Below are 23,533 nucleotides of genomic sequence, written 5' to 3' on the forward strand. Positions count from 1 at the left end.
TTGTTTTAATATAAGCAGAGCACACACCTCTGTCCAAATCCAATACATGAATTGGTCTTGTGTATGAATCTGCATTGGCCTACTTATACATTATTTTATTTCCTGTGAGCTGCCTGTCCTTTTGGACCTGACAACTGTCCTTTTTCATATTTTCATAATTGTGCCACTAGAGGGCACCCATGGAATACAAAAAGGACACTGAGGACACAAACGTACACACACACAGTCTGATTTCCATACTTCAGAGGACATTACATTGACTGACATTTATTCCTGAAGAAACCTTAAGCATAACTACTACTGGCATAATCTTGACCTGCTCCTAACTATGTCTTCACCTTAAAATGTAATAATATACATTATGAGGACTTGTGTGTTAACAGATTTATGTCCCCACAACATCAATAACACCTGTAACACACACAGTTCTTTTTATGACGCTACACTGACTTGTATTCATTTGGACATCCTAAAAAGTGTTATCCCTAACGTTAACCCTAACCAGTTAGTGCCTAATCCTAAACCACAATAAAGGTACTGAGTTGGACTTCATACACTTCAAAAAAGAGCAACACACAGGACTGAAATGTGACTTAAACTAACAAATGAACCAACACAGACCCAAGAGAGCGCTGAGACAATCACACACAGGTGTGACAAACAAGACACAGGTGAAACATATTCAGATAATCAGGGAAGACAGGACCGGAAGCAAAACAAAGGTACACACAAGGAAAAATCTATCTATCTATCTATCTATCTATCTATCTATCTATCTATCTATCTATCTATCTATCTATCTATCTATCTATCTATCTATCTATCTATCTATCTATCTATCTATCTATCTATCTATCTATCTATCTATCTATCTATCTATCTATCTATCTATCTATCTATCTATCTATCTATCTATCTATCTATCTATCTATCTATCTATCTATCTATCTATCTATCTATCTATCTATCTATCTATCTATCTATCTATCTATCTATCTATCTATCTATCTATCTATCTATATCTATCTATCTATCTATCTATCTATCTATCTATCTATCTATCTATCTATCTATCTATCTATCTATCTATCTATCTATCTATCTATCTATCTATCTATCTATCTATCTATCTATCTATCTATCTATCTATCTATCTATCTATCTATCTATCTATCTATCTATCTATCTATCTATCTATCTATCTATCTATCTATCTATCTATCTATCTATCTATCTATCTATCTATCTATCTATCTATCTATCTATCTATCTATCTATCTATCTATCTATCTATCTATCTATCTATCTATCTATCTATCTATCTATCTATCTATCTATCTATCTATCTATCTATCTATCTATCTATCTATCTATCTATCTATCTATCTATCTATCTATCTATCTATCTATCTATCTATCTATCTATCCGTCCGTCCGTTGTGAAGTGTTAGCTTGTAAACAAAAGGCCAACAGTCGATATGTATGTTTGTTTTTTGTTTTTTTTGTTGTTGTTTTTTTTAATTAAATTTAAATTCTTACATTTATTTTCTTTTTGGAACATTATCACACCAAGGAGCTTTCATTTTATTGTCACGGAACTTATGCAGATATGGATTTGGTCCAATTATATAATTTTCCTGCATGGTCCATTATATGGGAAAATTGTCTTGTGTCATTAGGTTTTATATTTTTAAGTGTATAACTGGTTATTATAATATACTATCTTTCTATTGTGAAGCTTTAGCTTGTATAAAAACAACATTTCAATATATGTATTTAATTCAAAAGAGGCTAAGAATAAGTTCCTAACTGCACTAAAATGATGTATATTTCTATCTTTTTTGTAACATTATCACACCAAGGAGCTTTCATTTTATTGTCATGGAACTTATAGCCTCATAGAACATAGATATATGGATTTGGTCCAATTATATATGTCTTTATTCTTATCCTATACTTACCTATCTTATTTTTTTTTTATAGATCTCTCAAAATTCTGAAGGTTTGACCTTTTCACCTGCACTTCACTTCCTGAACACTGTTATTGGTTTGTAATGAAGAGAGAGGGAGAGAGAGAGAGAGAGAAATCCTTTCATGAGCTTCTCTGGTAACTCTGGCATTCATGAAAGAGAGAGAGGGAGAGCGAGAGAGAGAGAGAGAGAGAGGGGGTGTGTGGGGGGTGGAGAGTGAGGTAACCTGCACCTGCACATGGGCGACGTCTCTCTCTCTCTCTCTCTCTCTCCCTCATTCCCGTTCATTCCTAATAAGATAATTGATAAATTGCCTTAACAGTCAATATTCGTGGACTAACTGCTGTGACTCTTACTCTGATGCGCTCCTCTGTGAGAGTGCGAGCAGCAGCAGCAGCAGCAGCAAAGTTGCAGCAGGACTTTGAGATGCTCTGAGAGGAACAGCGAGTTCATCAGGCACGTTTAAACCGTCAGCAGACTCACTTCACAGGTAAGAGTTAACTTTGTGTTTTTCCATCTCAATCAACTTTGTCCTGTTTCTTCCAGGAATATGTTTCTGTATGAACTCGTTACGTTTTCATGACATGATTATGTCCATGCACGTTCAGTTTTGTAAGACTCAAATTTAAATATATATATTGTGAAGTTAATTATTAGAATTTTAGCAATTTGTCCTCATGGTCAAAACATGTGCTTTATAGAAAATAAAATTGAACCTGTTACATATTTTCTAACCTTTTAAAAAGCAACTTTTTTTGATGATGATCCATTCCATAACTTTACATTACCAGAGTGTAATTATGACAACAATACTAATAACTTTATCTAAATAAAACACATCAAAACAATTTGACAAGGCGCTTCTCAGAATAATAAAATAATAAAACAAAATACAGTGCCGGAGAAGTTAAAGCTTTTTTTTTGTTTAAATGAGAAATGTTTACAAAGTGCTTGACAGAAAAATAATGTTATTAAAAGATGTGTAAGTGTAACACCGTGTCGTCTGTGCAGGTAATGGCTGAGAGGACAGTGTGTGTCGGGTGCCAGCGGCTCATCACAGACAGATTCCTGCTCAGAGTCACTGACAGTCTGTGGCACGAGGAGTGTGTGCGCTGCGCAGCGTGCGGAGACGCGCTCAAGAACTCCTGCTTTCTGCGGGACCGCAAACTTTACTGCAGGCGAGACTATGCTGAGTGAGTAACTTAACATCATGTCCGACTGTGTTCTGCTGTTCGGTTCCCTGCGGCTTCTCTGCTGACAACAGGAGACAAACACGCACACGTGTGTGCGTTTTAGGCCATTTTTCAAATGCGTTGTAATTTAAAGGGACGTTGCAGACATGTCACTCTGCAGCGAGTGTCAACTTATTATTATTACAAATCAAATTTTGTTGCAGAAAAGACAGAAGCAGCATCAAATAATGGCATGGGATTTTGTGGGTAGAAATTTTTTTTTTATTATTTTTAAAATATGCTAAAAAATAGCAAGTTCCTAACTGCAAGAAAATTTAAATGTTCTTCTTTTTTGTAACATTATCACAACAATGAGCTCTCGTGTTATTGCCTTATAGAGCATAGAGATATGGATTTGGTCCAATTATATATTCTTCCTGTATGGAATAATATAATGCATGGTCTATTATATAGGAAACTTGTTTGGGACCTTAGATATTATATTTTTTATTTTAAAACTGGTTATTATAATCTGTGTGTGTATATATGTATATATGTATGTGTATGTATATGTGTATATATATATATATATATATATATATATATATATATATATATATATATTTTTTCTTCTATTCTATTTTCCTTGTTGGCCTACTGAACAAAAGTTGACTGTAAGCAATAACAGAACCTTTGTCCATGTCTGACCTTGACTGAGAATGTGAGTGTGAGTGTGTGTGAGAGAGAGAGATAGATAGAAAAAGAGAGAGAGAGAGAGTTGTCGAGTTGGTAAGTATACTGTAGCTACTTAAAGATGAGTCTATTTGTGTTAGGAAAATGGATATGATACCATTAGTGGGTCATATAATGATAATAATAGGTCATATATTCACTAGTGTAATAATTAGTTGTGTATAAGTGCATATGTGGTGTACGTTTATTTCTTTGTAGGGAACTTGGCACAGAGTGCTAAGTACAAGGTGACTGTAGGAGGAAGAGGTGGCGAGGGAGCTGGAATGTGAAAACACCACTGCATACTGTACACACACACACACACACACACACACACACACACATGGTCACACCTTCATACACATACAGCACACAACCAGGGGTAGAGCTCAACTGACACATTGTCAAAATGTGTTAAAATTTCAAGACCTGCTGGCGTGGCAACTGCAACCTGGGGACAACATATGGTCTCGTAGAAGAGGTAGCTCCCCCACACCCCACACCCCAAAACTCCCAGCATCACCCACTGCCCGGCTCCCTCGTATCACCTAATACCCTCATTCTTCTTCCAAAAACAAGCTCTCACCTAAACATGAGCCAAGATGAAAATTGTACAAGCTCAAAGGCAGCAGCTTCCATTATTTCTGAACAATTTGGTGATGCAGGTTCTGCCAGACCTGCAGGGAAACAAGACATGATGTAGTAATGGTGCACTCTTGTCCAAAAAAAACCCCCACCCCACCATCATGCTCCCATGTGCATTAGCAAGTGCATTTTATGTTCAGTGTCAGTGTCGAAAACACTGAAAAGAAACACTATAAGATCTAAAACATCCCAAATATCTCATAAATGGTTCACTGTAAGACAGACAAGGTTCATCTGAGTAAGAGCTTTGTGAACTTCTTTAGATAAATTTTGGATAAATACAAGGTAGAGGAGACAAACAATATTTTGCACAAAATAACTGTATTGGATGGTAGAATGTGGTATTGGCATTGGTGTCGGACATGCAAACATGAAGATCAAGCTATTTTACAAGCCTCTCAGTGGGAGGATGTTTGAAAGACCACACAATTCAAAGTATTTCTAGAATGATCAGTTGAGATAAAAAGCACTTGGCCAAAGCACAAAGAGAAAAGCAGGGCAGAGGAGATTTGAACCATAATCAGGCGGTCTGCTGCAGCCCCTACAACAGGGACGGTGAGGATTGCACAAACTTATTCTGCGGGACCGTGCGCTCCATGAGCGCTGGCAGTATGTGCCGTGGCATCTGGAAAGCTCTACTCACAGCAGCCCCGGTGTCGAGCGATGGGACGATGCCCAGCCAACCATGAGATATCTGAACTGACCAATTAGCAGGAGGTCTGTTGCCAAAGCTCCACCTCTGGGCCTCCAGCCTCCCTGTCTGGGTTTATGGCACCCTGCAACACTTAAGCAGCTACTCTGTCTACAATTATGACTAAAATTATAATAATTATATTTTTTATTATTATGAATTATTATATAAATAACATAAAGAAGTTTAAATTTACAAACAAATCTCAATCTGTTGCACCATGAAGGTGTTTTCTTGCCTTATAATCTGTTCAGCCCAGATGTGATGAGTCTGTAATGTGATTACGGCAAACTTGTCTGTCTGTATATTTCCTTTCTATTTTTTTTTTACACAGTAATACATTTTATTTGTTACATGAACTGACTATTACAAGTTGATATTGTTTTTTGGCAAAAGTTTAAAAAGCACTATGTATTGTGCCATAGTCTAAACTTTAAATATAAGGAAATATTTGGTGTGAATACATCACACTGTCCTGTGGCAGATTTATCTATTTTCAAATTACTTCTTCTGACTTCAGGTTAAAAGCCCTGTGAATACAGCTCTGATTATCTCACATATCTAACATATCTGATCTTATTATTTACATCTCAAAAATACCCAAAACATAATCACATTAAATACACAGTATTAATGGGACACATCTCAGAGGTAATAATGAGCATTTTCTAAATCAGTCATTCCCAGAAACTGGGTTTGGGACACACAGATGGGTCACAGGAATTCTATTTTTGGTCGAAAAAATGACACCTTTTTTTCCAGCCTTTGAGTAAGATTAATATGTATATGTTATAAATAACGCATAAAGATCTCAGGGTAAGATCAGGTTTACCTACTTAAAATAATACAAGGAGTTACAGAAATGACAGAAATTACAGAAAAAGTCACAAATGTTATGCATTGAATCTTTTCTAGACATGATTTATATTGTGAAATTTGGCAAACACCGCAGTAAAACAGTAATTAGTGTCTTCAAATTGGTGTCTTTAAATGCTTTCTATTGTCTATTTGTGACCCGTCATTGAGAAACCAGAGTAAATGTTAATGAATTGTGTTGTACACACTGTATAATGCAAACATGGTTTATATAATCTGTTTGCCTGACCTGTCGTAGCACAGGCAGACTGTACTGTAACTTAGTGAATTATAGGTTGGTTAGATTGGGAACGGTTGGGTGGACTGGCGCAGTGGACAGCAGATTGGTCGTCAGATCAGCGATGTGACTGGCGGTGCATTTGACCTTCAGATCTGTATCTGATACACAGACTCTGTTGGTGCGTGGGTTCAGCAATGGATCCAGGTGAACCCGATCCAGAAACAGGATCTGTCTCTCTGCTTTCCGGCAGACCAGCAGTCTGTTCGCCTGACTGCGAAAGGTCAACATTAAGTTAAGATAGCCGATTCCCCGGGAGAGACTGTGTGTGTGTGTGTGTGTGTGTGTGTGTCTGAGTGTCTGAGCAGGGGCACGGGATTTTGCTGACTTATTATTGCTGTAATGATCTTGTCACTAATTGCCATGTCTTCAATCCAGCGTGACTGAGTGTTCCCGCTCTCCTCGCAGGGCGTCTGGGCCAGTCATGTCAGCGGAAACTTTGAAATATTAAACACCTTGAGCTGCTCCTTAGGTATTTGAGGTACTCTTACCTTTGCATTAAGGCTTAAGAGTGCTGCGGGATAATAAGACAAACTGGACTAGATGTATAATGGAAAAGCAATTCTGGAAACGTGAAGGACACACAACATTAATGCCCTGAGTTGCTTCTTCACTGACATCCAGCATTAGCATCATGTTTAGACATTAAAGCAACTCTGGTGCTTTGCTCTATGTGTCTTATTGCCTCTTCTGATGCCACAGGAATGCACATACCACAGACGGTATGTTGACCATATTAAAGTGCATACCATTGAGGCCGTGGGGCAGAAGACAGAGATGGGTCAAGCAGCCAGACTGACCCTCCTGAGCTTCTGGGAATGGGCTCCGCCATTTCCCTAGCGACCCCACAGCAACAGTAAGAGGTCCCAGAAATGTTTGGCTTTAGGATGTTGTCGCTCCAGAACGTTTGACAGGGATGTCTCAGACTAGGTGTTTGCTTGATGTGTAGTCTGAGTGTTAAAATGAGCAAGAACTAAGGAAACTTTAACCACTGACACTTTCCTGAAAATTATAACTGTCTAAGAATTGAGGCTAATATTCACACGGACAACAATGATTAAGTAGCCGTAGGAATATATACTGTACCTTGGATACAGTTTTTGTCATTATGGCAGCATTTCATCATGTCTGAATGGTGTACACACTGTAATTGTTATATAGATCTTAGGTCCAGTGTGTAGGAATTAGTGACATTCAATGGTGAGACTGCAGATGGTCACCTTTGGCTGGTTTGTTTGGGTTGCAGTAGAAACGTTTTGGCGTAAAGTACATTTTCAAAGCAATTATACACTAACTTATGTGAAGAATATTTAACTGCTGCCAGTGAACCCTCCTAAATGTTACACAGGGAACGTTTAATTGGCCAACATCACCTTGTTGATAAGGGGTTTGCTCTGAATAGAAAACTGCAAATCATGGATCATTTTCAACTCACACTTACCACCTTCAAATCCTTTATTTTTATGTGAAAACAAAACAATGGAGGAAAAAAGGCTGTCACTTTCTCATGCCTCTGTGCTGACTGCTCTGGTGACCCAGTCAGGTCTGGAGACAAATGCCAGCTCCAGAATGATGACGCATCATCCTGCATGACAGACGAAAAATGCCGAGGTGCCAGCCAGCGGACAATGGTCCTGCTGCTTGGGGGCTGTCTCAGTCTTTGTGCTCCTCTGGTTAAGCAGACTTAAGGATAATTCCACGGATAATTCCTGGGACCGGCAGCTCAGCCTCTCCCACCGGGAGATCTGATTCCCCCCCTCTGCCTGGAGCCATGGCCTGCCGAGAGCTTTTCTCCTGCCTCCCCAGGAGCACAGCCTCGGACATGGCAGCCGGAGCCACGGCAACAGTCTCTGAGGTTAAGCCCACCAGTGCTGGTTGCCAGGCGCTCAGATGCACACCCACCATGCTTAGGGTATGTGTCTGAGTGGCCCGACCAGGAGGAGGAGGAGGAAGAGGAGGAGGAGGAGGAGAGGGGAGAATCAGGTTTGCAAGTTGTTTTGAGTGACAGCTCGACTCAGCAACATTCCTCAAGTCAACTAAGCATTGTTTTATCTCTCAGAGCTCCGTCTTACTGAGTGTGTGATGGTTACTGAAGTGTTTACTCTAGCCAGCTTCACAAAAGCACCACTCTCTGCTGTTTACTGGACTCTCACTAACTGTTTCTCTACATTTCCTCTGTTGTTCTCCCCATCCCTCCTCCCTCCAGTCTGTTTGCGGTGCGTTGTGGGGGCTGTGCGGAGGCCGTCTTCCCCACAGAGCTGGTGATGCGTGCAGGAGCCACTGTTTTCCACCTGCGCTGCTTCACCTGCAGCGTTTGTTCCTGCCGCCTGCAGACTGGAGAACACTGCATCCTCAGGGAGGGACGGCTTCTGTGTGCTAGAGAAGACTATCACCGATGTCTGGCCAGCCCGACCTCCTCTGACACAGGTACAATCTTTGTGGGCACTTTGAATGTTTGTGCATGTGCTTTTGTACATTAGTGCACAACCAATGATTGGGTCATTTGTGGGGTAAGAGTTGTTTTTGACCTTGCTGTTGGATTATTTAACAATTAAAAAAATATAAAATGGCAGAGAATTGTTCTCTTGTGGTTGACATGCATGCACCCATATGTCCCACAGGGGACAACATGGATAAGTAAGTATTTTAACATGCAAACAATAAGAGTGATATAGAAAAATGGAGGTACCTCAGCTTCTTATCTGTGCTACAATGACTCACTGATGTTCAATGTGTTAGTCCTGTAACTTAATCATGGAAAAACACACACAGCGACATTGTTTTCAGTATTTATGACGATGGACATTGTGGGTTTTCACATCATCTACTTATGAAGATGTTCTATCAGGACAAGTTGAATCAAAATAAAACTCTACTATACTACTGTGCACTTCACCTCATTTATTGTGTTGTGTGTGTTATTTATTTATTTGTGTCTTTATTATATTTCTTCATAGTATCAATGCAGAGTATAAATGAAAAAGAACATAAGTTGTTCAAGGTTACCCTTGATAAATCATAAATTACATAAATTACCAATACAAATTTAAGCAGATCTTTGGAAATTTAAGTAAATGTAGTTAAAAACTGTAGGAAAAACTGACTAATAAATGCACTAATGTCTACCCACCAGGTAAAAGTGATGATGATGAGGAAGAAGAGGAGGAGGAATCCAGTGAAGGGACAGGCAAACAGATTAAATCAGAAGAACTGGAAATCAAACGTCCAAAAAGACCTCGCACTATTTTGACCACTCAACAAAGACGGACCTTTAAAGCTTCCTTTGAGGTCTCATCCAAGCCTTGCAGAAAGGTAGAGTGTTTACTCTGTGTTTACTAGGACATATTCTACGTTATGTTTCCAAACCTTAAGATCTGTGGTGTTACTCCAAGTAAAATATTGTCATTTTAATGAGTGTTGAATTTAAACTGGCCCCAGCAATTATTGTTACACAGAAGAGATAGTGTACAGTAATGGTCCCTAATTGTTTTTGAGAGGAATGTTTTAAATTTATTTTCTAAAATTTCATTACAACAACAGCTACAGTAATTAATATCACTCTACTAACAGTGTGGTCAGAAAAGCCTTTCTGAAAGAACTGAAATTTAAGATGAAAATCATAATGAATAGAGTGTCACAGATATCGTGTTCTCACAAAGCCGACTTGACCTTGAAAATAAATTTAAAAAATGTAAATGTAGAGACATTTAGAAGGTGTGATTTTTCTATACAAGACATTTCATGAATGTTCCTCCTTGTTTGAGGCAGAAGGATGAAGCAACATTTTTTTAACCTTCAACTGACCTGCTCTTTCTTTCTTTCTTTCTTTCTTTTTTTTAAATCCTCCTTCTTTTTTGTTGTCCTTCCCCCTGAATTTTAATCCAAGATAAGGGAGACCTTGGCAGCAGAGACCGGCCTGAGTGTCCGGGTTGTGCAAGTCTGGTTCCAGAACCAAAGAGCCAAAGTAATAGAGCACACACACACACACACACATACGCGCACAGTCATATGCTTTACTAATAAAAGGCCTCTTTCTGCACTGTGTTTGTATGCCAGGGTAAAAATCAGCCTGGTTATCTCTACATACAGGAAACTGATGACATCTCACTGTGTGATTGCTGTAGATTAAAAAGCCAAATTTCCTCACAAAGTGGGCTCATGTGTGGTTTCCCTGCTCCACTGAAAAATGTCCTTTACCACACTGTTGATACTGAACTCACTGTGCAGTGACAGGGAATGGCTCTAACCTGTGGTTGTGCATGTCTCTATAGATGAAGAAACTGGCCAGGAGACAGCAGCAGCAACAGGAGCAGCAGCAGACTCAGGAACGGCACGAGCACCATCATTCAGGTACTGCTGGAAAATGGTGTAATAACTGCTTGTTTAAGTTATTAATGGTCTTTTCAGCATTCATTAAGAAAAGGTTACACCAGTTGTGCCCCTTCCTCTTCTCAGTCGCTTTTTATAGTGGAAAAAACGTATTTTAGACAGGAACAAACCAATGTGACAAAATCAATCTTACAAAGACAGAACATTATGTGTGTGCTTTTAAGTGTTCACCAGTATATGTGTACACAAGTTACATTCACAGCAATATGGCAAATAAGTTTGTATCATATAACACAAAAGCTCACCAATTTTCTGTGCCCTACAGCGCCCTCTCGTGGTGGATTACCCTCAGAGATGGAGCATCTGGGCTCTTCGTTTCACCACATTCAGCAGCAGCAGCAGCAGCAGGTGGGGCTCACCACTCTGGAGCCACAGGACTATGACATGGACCCCTTCAGGCAGGGCTTGACCCCACCTCAGATGCCAGGGGATCACATGCACCCCTATGGTAAAGTGCTGCTGTCATTTCACAATGTGGAGTTGTCGGGAATGTTTACGATATTGAGCTGAGCCTCAATAATTAGTGGGATTGCTGTAAACAATCACACTGTATGTTCTTTTTGCCCATATTATATTATATTGTATTATATTATATCATATCATATTATATTATATTATATTATATTATATTATATTATATTATATTATATTATATTATATTATATTATATTATATTGTATTATATTATTCTCTTGTGGAGAATAAAGCGGTAGATAATGGATGGATGGCTATATTAAATTATATTATCAGGTACAATATCTTAATTAAATTATTAATTTCTAGGATGATATTTCAGATTTTCAATTGTTCCAAATACTTTAAACACTTTTTCAATATAATTGATGATCAGGTTATATAGTAGTTATTAACTGAGCAATGATCTTGTCTCTCTTTTTAGGCTTTAAGAGCCTGTACAGTGACATCGACAAGGACCCACTTTGTCAGATGCTTGACAGCGACTGCCTCCCACTAAGTGGCTCCTCTCTACTTACTCCTATTGACTGTCTCTACTCCATGCAGGACTCTTACTTCACCTCCTGAGAGTGACGACTCGGTGAGAATTGGTCCGACTCACTCTACATCACTGTCTGGTATCATCGTTTGTCTCTTTGGAAAAGGAGAATTGGGTGTAAAATTATCTCCAAGTATGGCAAGTGTCAAGGCTTATAATCAATGTGTAGATGCACACAAATCATAAAATATTCAACAACATTGACATAGAAACTCTATGAAACATGCATAAATGGACTGACAAAAAAGACAGATTAATGCTGTGTTCAAGACAAATCAGAAGTCGAGATTTGTCAAACTTCAACGAGAATAAGTACAAACTGAGCACAAGAAAAAGTCGTCATTCTTTTCTGTGAAGTCAGAGCAAAATTATTTACCCCATCGCACGGGGGAAGCTGCTCTCTGATGTCACACATCATAAAACATAACACTAAAAGGCAACATGCAGAATGTTTATATTCAATTCAAATCAGATAGTAAAACCTGATCTATGTAAATTGCTGTCAAAATAAGATTATAGTTATTATTATTAATAATAATAATAATAATAATAATAATAACAATATTAATAATAATAGTAATACTACTAATAATAATCATATTTGCTTTGTTTATGTGCACAGGGAGGCAGCTAATCATTGAATTGTCTAATCACTATCTGTCACAATGAAAAAAAAAACAAACATATCCATGTTATTTTTTGTTGATTTTGTTTGTTTACATTTGGCATCAGAAATTGGAAATGTCTGTTGGAAAAATCTCGACTTCCAAGTTGTCTGGGACGCAACACAAACACGATATCCGGGAAGCGGTGAAAATATTTTGTGTGGGCAGGTAAAAACAGGAAACTGTAAGACTCCAGACAGGAATTCACATTGTGGACAGATCGTGACCCATTCTGTGGATATCAGACTACTGAATGGTGGATACACTGTAACCATGTTCATGTTCATAGAAGCATACTAACTCTTCTTCCCTCTATGTTTGCAATCTCACTGTACAATACAGACTCTTTCAAGTCTTCTGTGTATATGGATTACACTGTCGGACCTCTCTCATTAAGTTTAAATGTTAGATTATAAGATTATAACTACATCTGTTAATGTAAATAACTGTTTGGATATGTATTTGTATTTATTCTCACAATGTGTGTATGCTGTTCATCTTGAATGAATCAACAATGGTCAATAAATGGTATTATGATACAGTAAATATTCAGAATGAAATGAAATGAAATGCTGAGGGTTAGCGCCAGGTCAGTCCATCCTCAGCGCTTATCAATCCCATCTGGCTGACAGGTCAGTGAAGCATCTTCTCCTTGGCTGTTGGGTGGATCATCAGATTGTGAAATGCTGGGCTATGACAGCAGTATGGGTCAGTGGCAGGTGAGCATCACATCCACGCCGCCAGCATCAACGCTCACATTGTGCTCCTTGCGGTCAAAGGCCCTTGCTGCATTTTTCTGCCTTTTCCTTCCTCCAGTCAAAGTGGGCAGGAGGTGGGGAGGGCGACCACCCAGGTGCCGGGCCCAGCTGGAATGCACCAATCCTGTGGAGAGAAGTTGAGAAAACCCAGGGAGGAGGTTCAAGACAACGGAGGAGCTGAAAGCTGTGTCAGGGGAGAATGTCCAGGGTGACACAGAGATATGAAGACCCACAGTATGGAGTGCCTCTTTGCCCTAGTCATGAACCCTTTCTTGGACCCGTCTCATATTTCCCACTATGAAATCAGACCTTGAAGAGCAAAGAGTGCAAGTCAATGGTCAGGAACAATCTAACTGTCTGTCACCATGGTATGCTACCGCCAACCAGAACTACAGAAGTGTGCAGCAGGGTATACTGTGCATGTGTAAGTCTGCCTTTGTATCTGCATCTGTATCTGCTTTGCTGGCATGAGTACAGTACGTGTGCCTGCTCATGTGTAAGGTGGAACAACACTCTTTGTTGTTGTATCATAATGCATTTCCTTGTACCTTCAGAGGCAGCTCAAGGGAGAAAAGCCAGACTTAAATATCAAAGAAGGAAGCCAACGTGGTCACCTGCAGGGTCTTTTCCCCTCTTGTGCATGAGTCTGTGCAGTGTTGGCACAAACGTTATGCGTGGCTGCCAGCAGCACTGGGTGGGATGTGAAAAATAATCAAACCGTGATCATACGGTCACAGCAGGTAGCAATAACCTCATTATTATTCTGATGGTAGCCAAACAGTTTCCTGTCAACAGTTCGGTAATTTATTGCACCCTTCATGCCAAACACAGGCCACAAACCCTCTGTCTTTTTAACCGCTATAATTGGCTTCATGCTGTTGCAGTGCCAAGGCAGATGTACACGCTTTGCTGAAGATACTTAACTGGACATTTGCAGCACATAATGTGTCTTGGGTATTATTGGCACAGAAAAATGCTACGCAATAAAACCAGCCACTGTGCATCTTCATATTTAAAATAGACAATACATTTACACCTTAATAAGTAGTACAAAATATATGAATATAGAATACCGTGTGAGTCTGATTTAATACTGAATACTTAGAGTGGGGGGCAGTAAATTGCCCCTGAATGTTGGATCGGTTCCCAATGTGACACGTTGAGCTGAGGCTGATAATAGATCACATCCTCACCACTCGGTGACAGCAGTGTTCTGGCCAGTAAATGTGCTAAATTGACACTTTCTGGCAGATTAGTGATCTCCACTTCCCTAACTGAGCCCACAGTGGATTAGGTCGTATGGAGGAGTTCAAATGTGGGTTACCAGACGCGCTAAAGAGGCCACCAAAAGAGATGGGGTCTGCCCGTATGTCACACATCATTGGATAGTGTTTAAGGTATACATGCCAGAACAGATTAAATGCCCATTTAGCAGAAGTGGCCAAGCAAGCTAATGATATACAGTAAATGAATGAATGAATGAATGAACAAACAAAACAATAAGAAAGGACTCAGAGAGCACAAACATCCACCAATGCTGTAAAAACAAATCCTGAAACCTCATCCACAACCGGATCATCACCAAAGCTTTTTAATTTCCATACCACACATATCTGACAATTTCATCAAAATAAATCAAACAAACGAAAGCAAACAAATGATGGTTCTAATTTATTAACTCATTAACTTATTGTTTATAAGTGATGTACAAGCAAAATGCATAGCCAGTTTGCTTTATGTTTGACATGTAAGATTTGAGCTTTTAAAAAAAAACAAAATGTCACCCTAACTGCATGATCATTTAAATGTGCAAAGCCTGTCTGAGTGGAAAATGTATTTAATGTTCACAAAAGCTCTAATCCAGCAGTCATGAGCATGCATTAAAAGACAGTGTTTGAAACAATTTGCTGCATGTATCAAGAAATAATCAGAACTCAAAGGCTGGATTTTCTCGTTCTTCCAATAGTGCCTCGGGCATGATTGCTGTTCCTGCAAAGATCAGGAGATAAGACGAGGGTTACAATGTGCAGTGTGCATGTGTTAAATGTACAGAATTATTCTTCTGAGTTATGTTCAGAATAATTGCTAAAAATTATTCCAGAAGGTCTCACCTTGTTTCTTGAATCGCATAAGAAGGAACACTGCCAGACCAATCAGGATAAGTGGTATTACAGTATAAGCTGCCATGAATTCACTGGACATCACCATGGGGGATGCAAGCAGCATATTTTCTACAGGAGCACATCAAAACTCTGATGACAGTTTTTATGTATCTTCCAATCAGTGAATAATAATAAAGGCAGAACCATAATTTCTCACAAAAAAATACTGTTTTCAATTGCAAAATGATCGTTTCTTTAATGTAAAATTGATATACTGTACCTGTGCAGTCGGGCAAAGAGTCATTCCAAAACCCAGCAGAAGAGCAAAGCAGCACCTCGCTGCCATTCATAGAAAATCCATCATCACAGGTAAAAATACACTGGGAGCCAAAGCTGAAATTCCCCAGAGGATGAGTGCAGTTCACAGACAGAGATAAAGAGAGACCATGGATGGCCTCACACTGCACCGCTGTGGGGGAAATAAACTGTAACAGCTGGTAGAAAAATCAGAATAGCAAAACCAAACCAAAGGACACTTACGCTGGCAGGTTGGTGGCGCATGACTCCAGTGGCCCGAGTTATTACATGTTATAGTTGGTGTTCCTTTCAGCCAGAAACCCTCATTACATTCAAAGTCACAGTGGGACTCATAGCTGAAAGGAGAATATGGATGGCTGCAGTTCATCCTCCCATGCTGTGGAGCTTTGGCCAGTAGGGGGCATGGGCCTGCTGTAAATAACAATGAACATAACTCAGAAGAAATAAACACCATTACCTTAAGCAAAGTGTAAATCCAAACATAGAATTCACATATACAACTTATTAGCAGTTATTGTTTTGCCTTTTCTTATCCCTCCTCCTGCTGTGGTTTAATTTCTGCCTTTTTAAATTTTTCTGATTTATTACCCTGACAGTTGGCTGTTTCTCTGCTCCATGAGCCCCGAGAGGTGCACTCAGTGTTTGCCGACCCACTCAGGAGAAATCCGTCCACACAGGTTGATGTGCACTGAGAACCAAAACTGAACTCTCCATGAGGATTCACACAGAGAAGGGAGCCATGAGAGGGAGAAACGAGAGCAGGACATTTCTTAGCTGGAACAGACAGAGGAAGAGCAACTTAGATATTTACATGCTCTGTGTGGTAAAGTGGTAGTAGAATACCATCTGAAACACAATGTGACATGGTTTTACTGTATGTTGATTTAGATTTCTTAGATTTCAAAGCTATGTTTTACCCAGGCAGCGTGGGAAGTCTCTGTTCCATGTGCCTAGATAAGTGCATTCAGTAACAGCCGTCCCATTCAGGACAAATCCCTCCTCACAGTTTGAGGTGCACTGAGAACCAAAACTGAACTCTCCATGTGGACCAGAGCAGAGACAGGAGCCATGAGGGGGAGGACTGAGACTGGGACATCTCTTAGCTGGAGGTAAAAGAGATAGAGAGACAGAGAGAGTTGATCTTAGCTGTAAATATGTGCAGTCATTTGATCTTAACTATTAATTCAGGAGATATTCTCTTGATTTAGCAGTAAAAAAAGTAAAAGAGGGCTTAATATTTTTTTACCCATGCAAAGTGGGATGTCTGAGCTCCACGTGCCCAGAGAGGTGCACTCTGTGGAAGCATTGCCATTCAGGAGAAAACCATCACCACAGGTCGATGTGCACCGAGAACCAAAACTGAACTCTCCATGTGGATCCGAGCATTTCAAGGAGCCATATACAGGAGAGTTCAGAGAGAGGCAACTTTTAGCTGGGAGAAAATAGACAGGAAGGTTTTATGTGGTATTGCAATATGAACCATAAAGTAATCTCAGCCACAATGCAGCTTTTAGCTTTTTCTTTACCCAAGCATTGTGGGTAGCCTGCGCTCCATGTTCCCAGGGAGGTGCACTTAGTGCTCGCTGTCCCATTCAGGACAAAACCTTCATCACATCTTGACGTGCACTGAGAACCGAAACTGAAGGAACCATTGGGGTCAGAACAGGAAATGGAGCCGTGAGAAGGAGGACTCCTGGGTTCACACCTCTTGGCTTGAAAGGTGACAGACAAGGGAACATGTCAGTTACACACAGTACATGAACTGAGGGGAACAGGTTCCTCTTCATACTTAGTATGTTACTCGTCATACCCTGGCAGAGCGGAAGTGTGTGACTCCAGTTTCCGTGTGAAAAACATTGTGTCACATTTGTGCCAATCAGATCAAATCCCTCTTCACATTGTACAATGCATGTTGAGCCATAGCTGTACTCTCCTAAAGGGCCTTGGCATTGCACTGAGGCAGCATTAGGTGGAGCCACTAGACTGCCACACTTTACCACTGAACAGGAAGAAACATTATGACCCATCAGTACGCAGCAAAGAAATAAGGGCTCTACAAACATACTGTAGAAATGACACGGAAATTCTGTCACACACCTGTACATGTGGGTGTAGGTTTGCTCCATTCCCCTGAAGCCAGACAGGTGAGTGTGTTGTCTCCAGACATGTAGTAGCCCTCCTGGCAGGTGAAGTTACACTGTGTGCCAAATGAGTAAGGCTCCAGAGTGTGCACACATGTCACGTTGCCGTTCACAGGAAAGAAAATGGGGTTGCACTTCTTTACTGAGGGGGGGGATTCAGATAATTAAACAAAGGCCCACACAATGAAAATCAACATCCTGAGCTGTGTATGATGATGATGACGCTTTGTTTTATACACATAGCATGAGCATGAGGTGGTGGCGTGAATAATCATGTGAAAAATAAGTCAAGGAAAAAACAGCAAGTGCTTGCCCACAGTACATTTCAATATTGTTTGCCGGGGCGCAGACATAAAGGAGTGTGAAGTGAAGCGATGACAGCTATGACCGGCCTCTGATCTGCTTCAGTCTGCACAGGATGTGACTACACACTGAGGCAAGATAACTAGTAGTAAAATGTGGCAGTGAATCTATTAACAAGAGGGCAAGTAATACAAAAAAGTAACTTGCAGTAAAACATCGTCAGATAAGGCCTCACATCAAAGAGCTGTTATGAACGTTAAATTAAAATGTTTTGGTCATTTTGTTCTTATTGAAATGAAAAAAAAGTCTTTACTTGTACATGCTGGGGCACTGGCTGTCCACTGGCCAGTGTGGTCACAGCGTGTCCAGCCCTGTCCACTGAGCTCATAGCCCTCATCACACCTGATCTCACAGGTGGAGTTGTAGCTGTAAGGTGCGACGGGGTGGCTGCAGTTCACACTTCCTCCAATGCTGTCGGTGTGGTTCAGAACTGGACACTGTTCAGCTACAACAGGCAGGGAGAACTGTTTTAATTGCAACTTCAGCGTCTGAGACTGTCACTTCTTTTGACATTAGTGATAATCAGTGGGCATACGTTGACACAGAGGCGCACGGTGGTCCCAGAGTCCAGTGGTTTGGCACAACATTTTGGACGCTCCCACTAAGTGAAACCCAAGTTCACAGCGGAAATGGCAGGAAGAGTTGAAATGATGAGAACCATAGGAGTGGAAGCAGTTGTGAAAACCATGTTCTGGATCCAGCAGTGGTTTGCATGAGATGGCTGAAGAGAACATCAAAAACAAACAAAAAAAACCTGATATTGTTCAGCTCACCATATAAAGAAGTCATGTTTCAATATTATCATTTCTTTACCCCTCACCCTCTTCGCAGCGTGGTCCAAGGAAACCAGGATGGCACCTGCAGGTATAGTTCCCTACGGTCTCCACACAGTCTGCATGGACACTGCAGGAATCCTGTTTACAAGAGGCTACATACACACAGAAACATATCGTGTGTGCTATATTAAGTCTGCAACAATCAGTTTCATGTGCCAGTCAAACAAGATGAAGTGTGATTTACCCGAGTAGCAGACTGTTCCTTTCTTACTGTGACATTTTTCATTGTTCCACATTGCTGTGTCACTCGCCCTCTTGATATACATCTCCACACAGTCCTGTCCTGCTATGTTATCAGGCTCCTCTGGAGCCCAGTTCTGATCATCTGCTGGCACTTTCTCATTGCTTCCCTCCCTGGTCCACACTCCATCCACTTTATGAATGCCTATCCAGTAATATTTTGAATTAAAAGGCAGCAGATTGTTGATGAAGTCAGTCTCCTCCCGGCTCTGGATGGTGACCATGTCCATGAAGTGCTGCCGACACCACTGACTGGCCTGAATCCACCTCCGGTTTGGAGTAGTGCTGTAGTTGTAGGTCCATGCCCGAGCGCCGCTCATATCTGAGATTGTAGGTATATGGATGATGAGATTAAAGTGAACTGGTGAAGCCTACACCTTTGTATCTGTAGGACTGTGTAAACTTACCTTGGGTAAAAACAAAAAATGCTGCTATTAGCACCTTATGATGCAGCCTCCGTCCAGTGTGAACTTGTTTTTGAGACATCTGACATAAAAAGATAAATATTCTTCACTCAATAACTGCTTATGAATGTGAATACACATATATGAATGCATGAAAAATGTTCAGGTTTTACCATTTAATCTGCCCCGGTTATGTATCCTTGTCCGTGCATCTACTCCATGATCAATGGACAATATATTAATTGTCCTCTGGGGAGGATGTCACCGATTAAGTAATATCACTTTTACCATTACATCCTTTCAGGAAGGGCAGTACTGTACCACCCACAACACAACGGAAGCACACACACACACACACACATGCACACACTCAAATGCACTTTATTGAATTCGATTTAAATTTAACAAATGCAACTTTTGATGTTATTACAATAAAAGCACTTTAGGTATATATAATCTGCTGCACTATCACACGAAAATCTAGTGAATTCTAATCTAACATACAGCGTTTTAGAGAAAATTAACCAACTTATCCAATGTGTTTTGGCATATAGCATGTGTTATTTATAAAAATGAATATGAGTCTTTATTTTAAAAGACAAATAAGGTTGCACTTGTCCTTTATCCATGCACTTCACTGGAAGGACTTGTTGTTTCTCCGGGGTTCCTATAAGGGACAAGCAGTTGACACCGTCAACATTTTCATACACATCAATTCTTTAAATTGTGAAGCTCACACTTGGTGCCTCAGTGGGTGTAGCTGCTTTGTGCGCCGTTTCAACACTAACCTCACTTGGGCAAGCTTCTTTCCTGTGGGAAACGAATGGACAAACAGTTCACTGTTGAGGTGTTGCAATGAGGCTGCGTTGCGTCTCTTATTTCAATCAAGCGTCATTGAGAAACACTGACTTTTTCTGTGTTTCATCCAGCAGAAACAGACGCAGCAGAGGACAAGCAATGCTGCACATCCAGCCATAGCCAAAAGGGCCTGTTTATAACCTGAGGAGAATGTTTTTTAGTATTCAGTACTGAGCACTTTCCTTTTTTACTACTCCCATTACCACTAGTACTGATGGTGCTGCTGCTGCTGCTTTACTACGAGTGCTATGAATAGCCTACCAGACTGGATTTTGACAATTAATACTCACTTCAAGATATGCAAAACTTACTTTTACAAATTGGTCTTGGGCCAGTCCAGAGACCATTGGCCCCGCAGGTGATGGCTAGCGGGACAGTCGGCAGGAACCCAAAGTGACATTTTAACTGACAGGTTGAGTTAAATGTCTGGTTTCCTCCAGGACAGCTAAAATCTCCGTTATCAGTCTGGGGCAGCTGGGGGCATTCCACGGCTGTGAGTAGAAACAGGTTAAAGGTTAATAGGGACCTTTTTATATAAGTTATATAAGAGCCTACAATAGCCTTGACTACAAACAAGCTGATGTGAGCACTTTGATCAGTTTTGTGCACAATCCTCTGCCTAACCTAAGGAAACAGAGGAAACAGATGAGGGGATGTTAAAATTCAGTTTCAGCTCTGAAGAAGAGCTGTGTGCTTCAGTGCTTGCAGGTCAGTGCTCATATGACAAGCTTGATAGCAAACACGTAGAGCAGCTGCTAATGACAGTTTGCACATATGAGCAAATGTTGCATTCAGCTATCAATTTTCAGCGGTACGCGATTATGAAGTGGTGAATATGCCATAAAAGAGCGTGCTGTGTGAAATGTATAGCAACAGTCGCATATGTATGTACTCAATAAAAATAATGCACTTTCATGCAAATATGCTCATCATGTGATCCCATCTCATGCATATGTACAAATATGCATTAAAGCCACTTAATGCAACTGCATGCAATGCAAATACAATGTTTAAACTTAGACAATTGATTTTTTTATGATAAAAAACACAACATTACTGCCGTGGATTTTGCCGCTTGATTCTTGTTGCTATAGGAAATCCCTTCCCAGTTAGAATGTGAAGGACAAATAATTACAAATACAAGCTGTGACATTGTACATATGGGTATGTGAGTATTTTAAGGATGTGGGGAAATCCTCACATTAAAATAACAAGGAATTTGTTTTCAAAAAACTCTCTCCTCACCTGTTTGGCACCTGTCTCCCTTAAAGCCGATTTCACAGTGGCAGGTTGTGTTTTCTATGGTCTCCTGACATGATCCTCTGACACATGACGTTGCGTTACACTGGGCTGTCCAGAAAAAGTCAAATACTAAAATCTCTTTTGAAACAGTAACAAAAAAAAAAAATAATAATTATTTACACACCTTTGAAACAAACTGGGTGTTTGGGATTTGAGCATTTCTCGTCATTCCACTTCCCTCTGTTCATTCCTGTGTTGATGTAGATCTCCACACAGAACTCTGTGCTGTAGTTGTTGTTGGGCTCATTTTTTGCCCATGATGCATTACCAATCCATGTGCTGTTATTCCCAAGCCAGGTCCAAATTTCATTTATGTGTTTTTTGGTGATTCCGATCCAATAATATGGGGCCTTAGTTTTGTTTGGCAGCAGGGAGACAATATAGTCATTCTCTCTCTGGCTTTGGATGACAACCATGTCTGTGAAATTGGTCTGGCAATACTGTCGGGCCTGGGTCCAGTTCATGGTGTTGTTTGAGTAATGATACGTCCAACTCAAAATAGTGTTAGCCAAGGAGATACCTAGTAGGGTAATAATATAACAGGACAACATCATCCAGTGTGAAAGAGTTCATGCACATTTGCACAACTCAGCAACTACATGTTTTTCTTTAGTATTAAAATCTACTCACCAACGAGGAGGATTAGTGTCCACTTCATTTTCAGTGTGATCTACTTTAACCAGTTGCCAGTGACAAGAAATCCAATCCCATCAAACTTATATCAACATGCCACAGCAGTGTGAGTGTGAGTGAGTGAAAGTTAGTCTCCGTGTCAGTGATTTTTATATTGTTCGCAGGCTATTCAGCCCAACGTTATTGGTGGGTGGAGTGGCTCAGTAATTAAGACCAGTACCCTGTGTGCGAAAAACATCATGGTCGCAATGGTCACCAGTTTGACTCCACCCCTGGCTGATTGTACTCATACCCATTGTAAGGTGCTTTGGATGAAAGCGTCTGCTAAATGACATGACATGTAATGTAATATTGTAGAATACCTGGATGTTTATTTTCCAGCTTGAATGTATGTGATGAATGACTGACTGACTGACTTATGACGCATTATACTTGAACAGACCTTTTGGGAAAGTCAGTGGCAGTTTTTCTGGGAAATAATCCATGAAGGGAATGAAACAAGGATTAAAATGTACTTTTATCGTCCTGCATTTCTAGATTTTACCTTTATTTTTGTTAGGGTCGGTCATGCTCATATTTTAATATTTGATTATTCGTTTATATAAATATATATTGTGTGTTTCTATTTTTTTATTTTATTTTACATTTTAAACCTGTGCTTTTATTTGTGCAGCATTTTGAATCTTTAGTTTGAGAAGGGCTCTGTGAATAAAGATAATAAGGATAAGGATGATGATGATGATCATGATTATTACTACTCCAAATAAAAATTAAATACGGTAACTCCACGTATCTCGTGCTGCTCTGCTCTTCACTCACTCACTCATATTCTACCACTTTATCTTCCACAGGAAGGTCGCGGGGTCTCTAAATCCAAGCTGACATAGGGCGAAAGGTGTGGTCACCCTGGACAGATCCCCAGTCCATCACAGGGCATGCTTTGCTCCTGACATGTAATCTATTTGTGCTCTAGCTAAAGTGCTGACACAGTAAACTCTGCATTCTTTGAGGTAAAAACAATGGTGATGATCTATAAATCAGATTACTCAGGCAATATAGCCCTTTTTCCCTTGCCCTTTTTCCTGACCCTTGTACTGGGGAAATGGGGACAGATAAGCGGTCTGTATGTTGTATTTGGCCTCCATCTTC

The 23,533-nt window shown here is 40.2% G+C and overlaps 3 protein-coding genes across 3 annotated transcripts; 1 reads left to right on the forward strand and 2 right to left on the reverse strand.

Moving 5' to 3' along the window:
• Window positions 1–2,236: 2,236 nt before the first annotated feature.
• Window positions 2,237–12,260, forward strand: lmx1a (LIM homeobox transcription factor 1, alpha). Its single transcript, XM_044044598.1, has 8 exons — window positions 2,237–2,460; window positions 2,982–3,163; window positions 8,570–8,790; window positions 9,497–9,675; window positions 10,250–10,327; window positions 10,635–10,713; window positions 11,018–11,200; window positions 11,651–12,260. The coding sequence occupies exons 2-8, from the start codon at window positions 2,985–2,987 to the stop codon at window positions 11,791–11,793; spliced, it is 1,062 nt and encodes a 353-aa protein (XP_043900533.1). The 5' UTR covers window positions 2,237–2,460; window positions 2,982–2,984; the 3' UTR covers window positions 11,794–12,260.
• Window positions 12,261–14,762: 2,502 nt separating this feature from the next.
• LOC122780394 (selectin P) lies at window positions 14,763–19,865 on the reverse strand. The gene is made up of 16 exons (XM_044043300.1): window positions 19,765–19,865; window positions 19,595–19,673; window positions 19,132–19,509; window positions 18,932–19,039; window positions 18,647–18,832; window positions 18,365–18,556; window positions 17,705–17,890; window positions 17,418–17,606; window positions 17,134–17,319; window positions 16,854–17,039; window positions 16,525–16,710; window positions 16,196–16,381; window positions 15,830–16,018; window positions 15,570–15,758; window positions 15,299–15,418; window positions 14,763–15,176 (listed from the first exon to the last, which is right to left on the reverse strand). The coding sequence occupies exons 1-16, from the start codon at window positions 19,765–19,767 to the stop codon at window positions 15,115–15,117; spliced, it is 2,625 nt and encodes an 874-aa protein (XP_043899235.1). The 5' UTR covers window positions 19,768–19,865; the 3' UTR covers window positions 14,763–15,114.
• A 91-nt stretch (window positions 19,866–19,956) lies between these two features.
• LOC122780395 (P-selectin-like) lies at window positions 19,957–22,590 on the reverse strand. The gene is made up of 7 exons (XM_044043301.1): window positions 22,382–22,590; window positions 21,876–22,271; window positions 21,695–21,799; window positions 20,761–20,940; window positions 20,501–20,590; window positions 20,380–20,401; window positions 19,957–20,258 (listed from the first exon to the last, which is right to left on the reverse strand). Exons 1-7 carry the CDS (start codon window positions 22,407–22,409, stop codon window positions 20,213–20,215), a joined length of 867 nt encoding a protein of 288 aa, XP_043899236.1. The 5' UTR covers window positions 22,410–22,590; the 3' UTR covers window positions 19,957–20,212.
• Between the last annotated feature and the right edge of the window lie 943 nt (window positions 22,591–23,533).

Source organism: Solea senegalensis, linkage group LG14 (genome assembly GCF_019176455.1).
Source record: "Solea senegalensis isolate Sse05_10M linkage group LG14, IFAPA_SoseM_1, whole genome shotgun sequence".
Classification (NCBI taxonomy): Eukaryota; Metazoa; Chordata; class Actinopteri; order Pleuronectiformes; family Soleidae; genus Solea; species Solea senegalensis.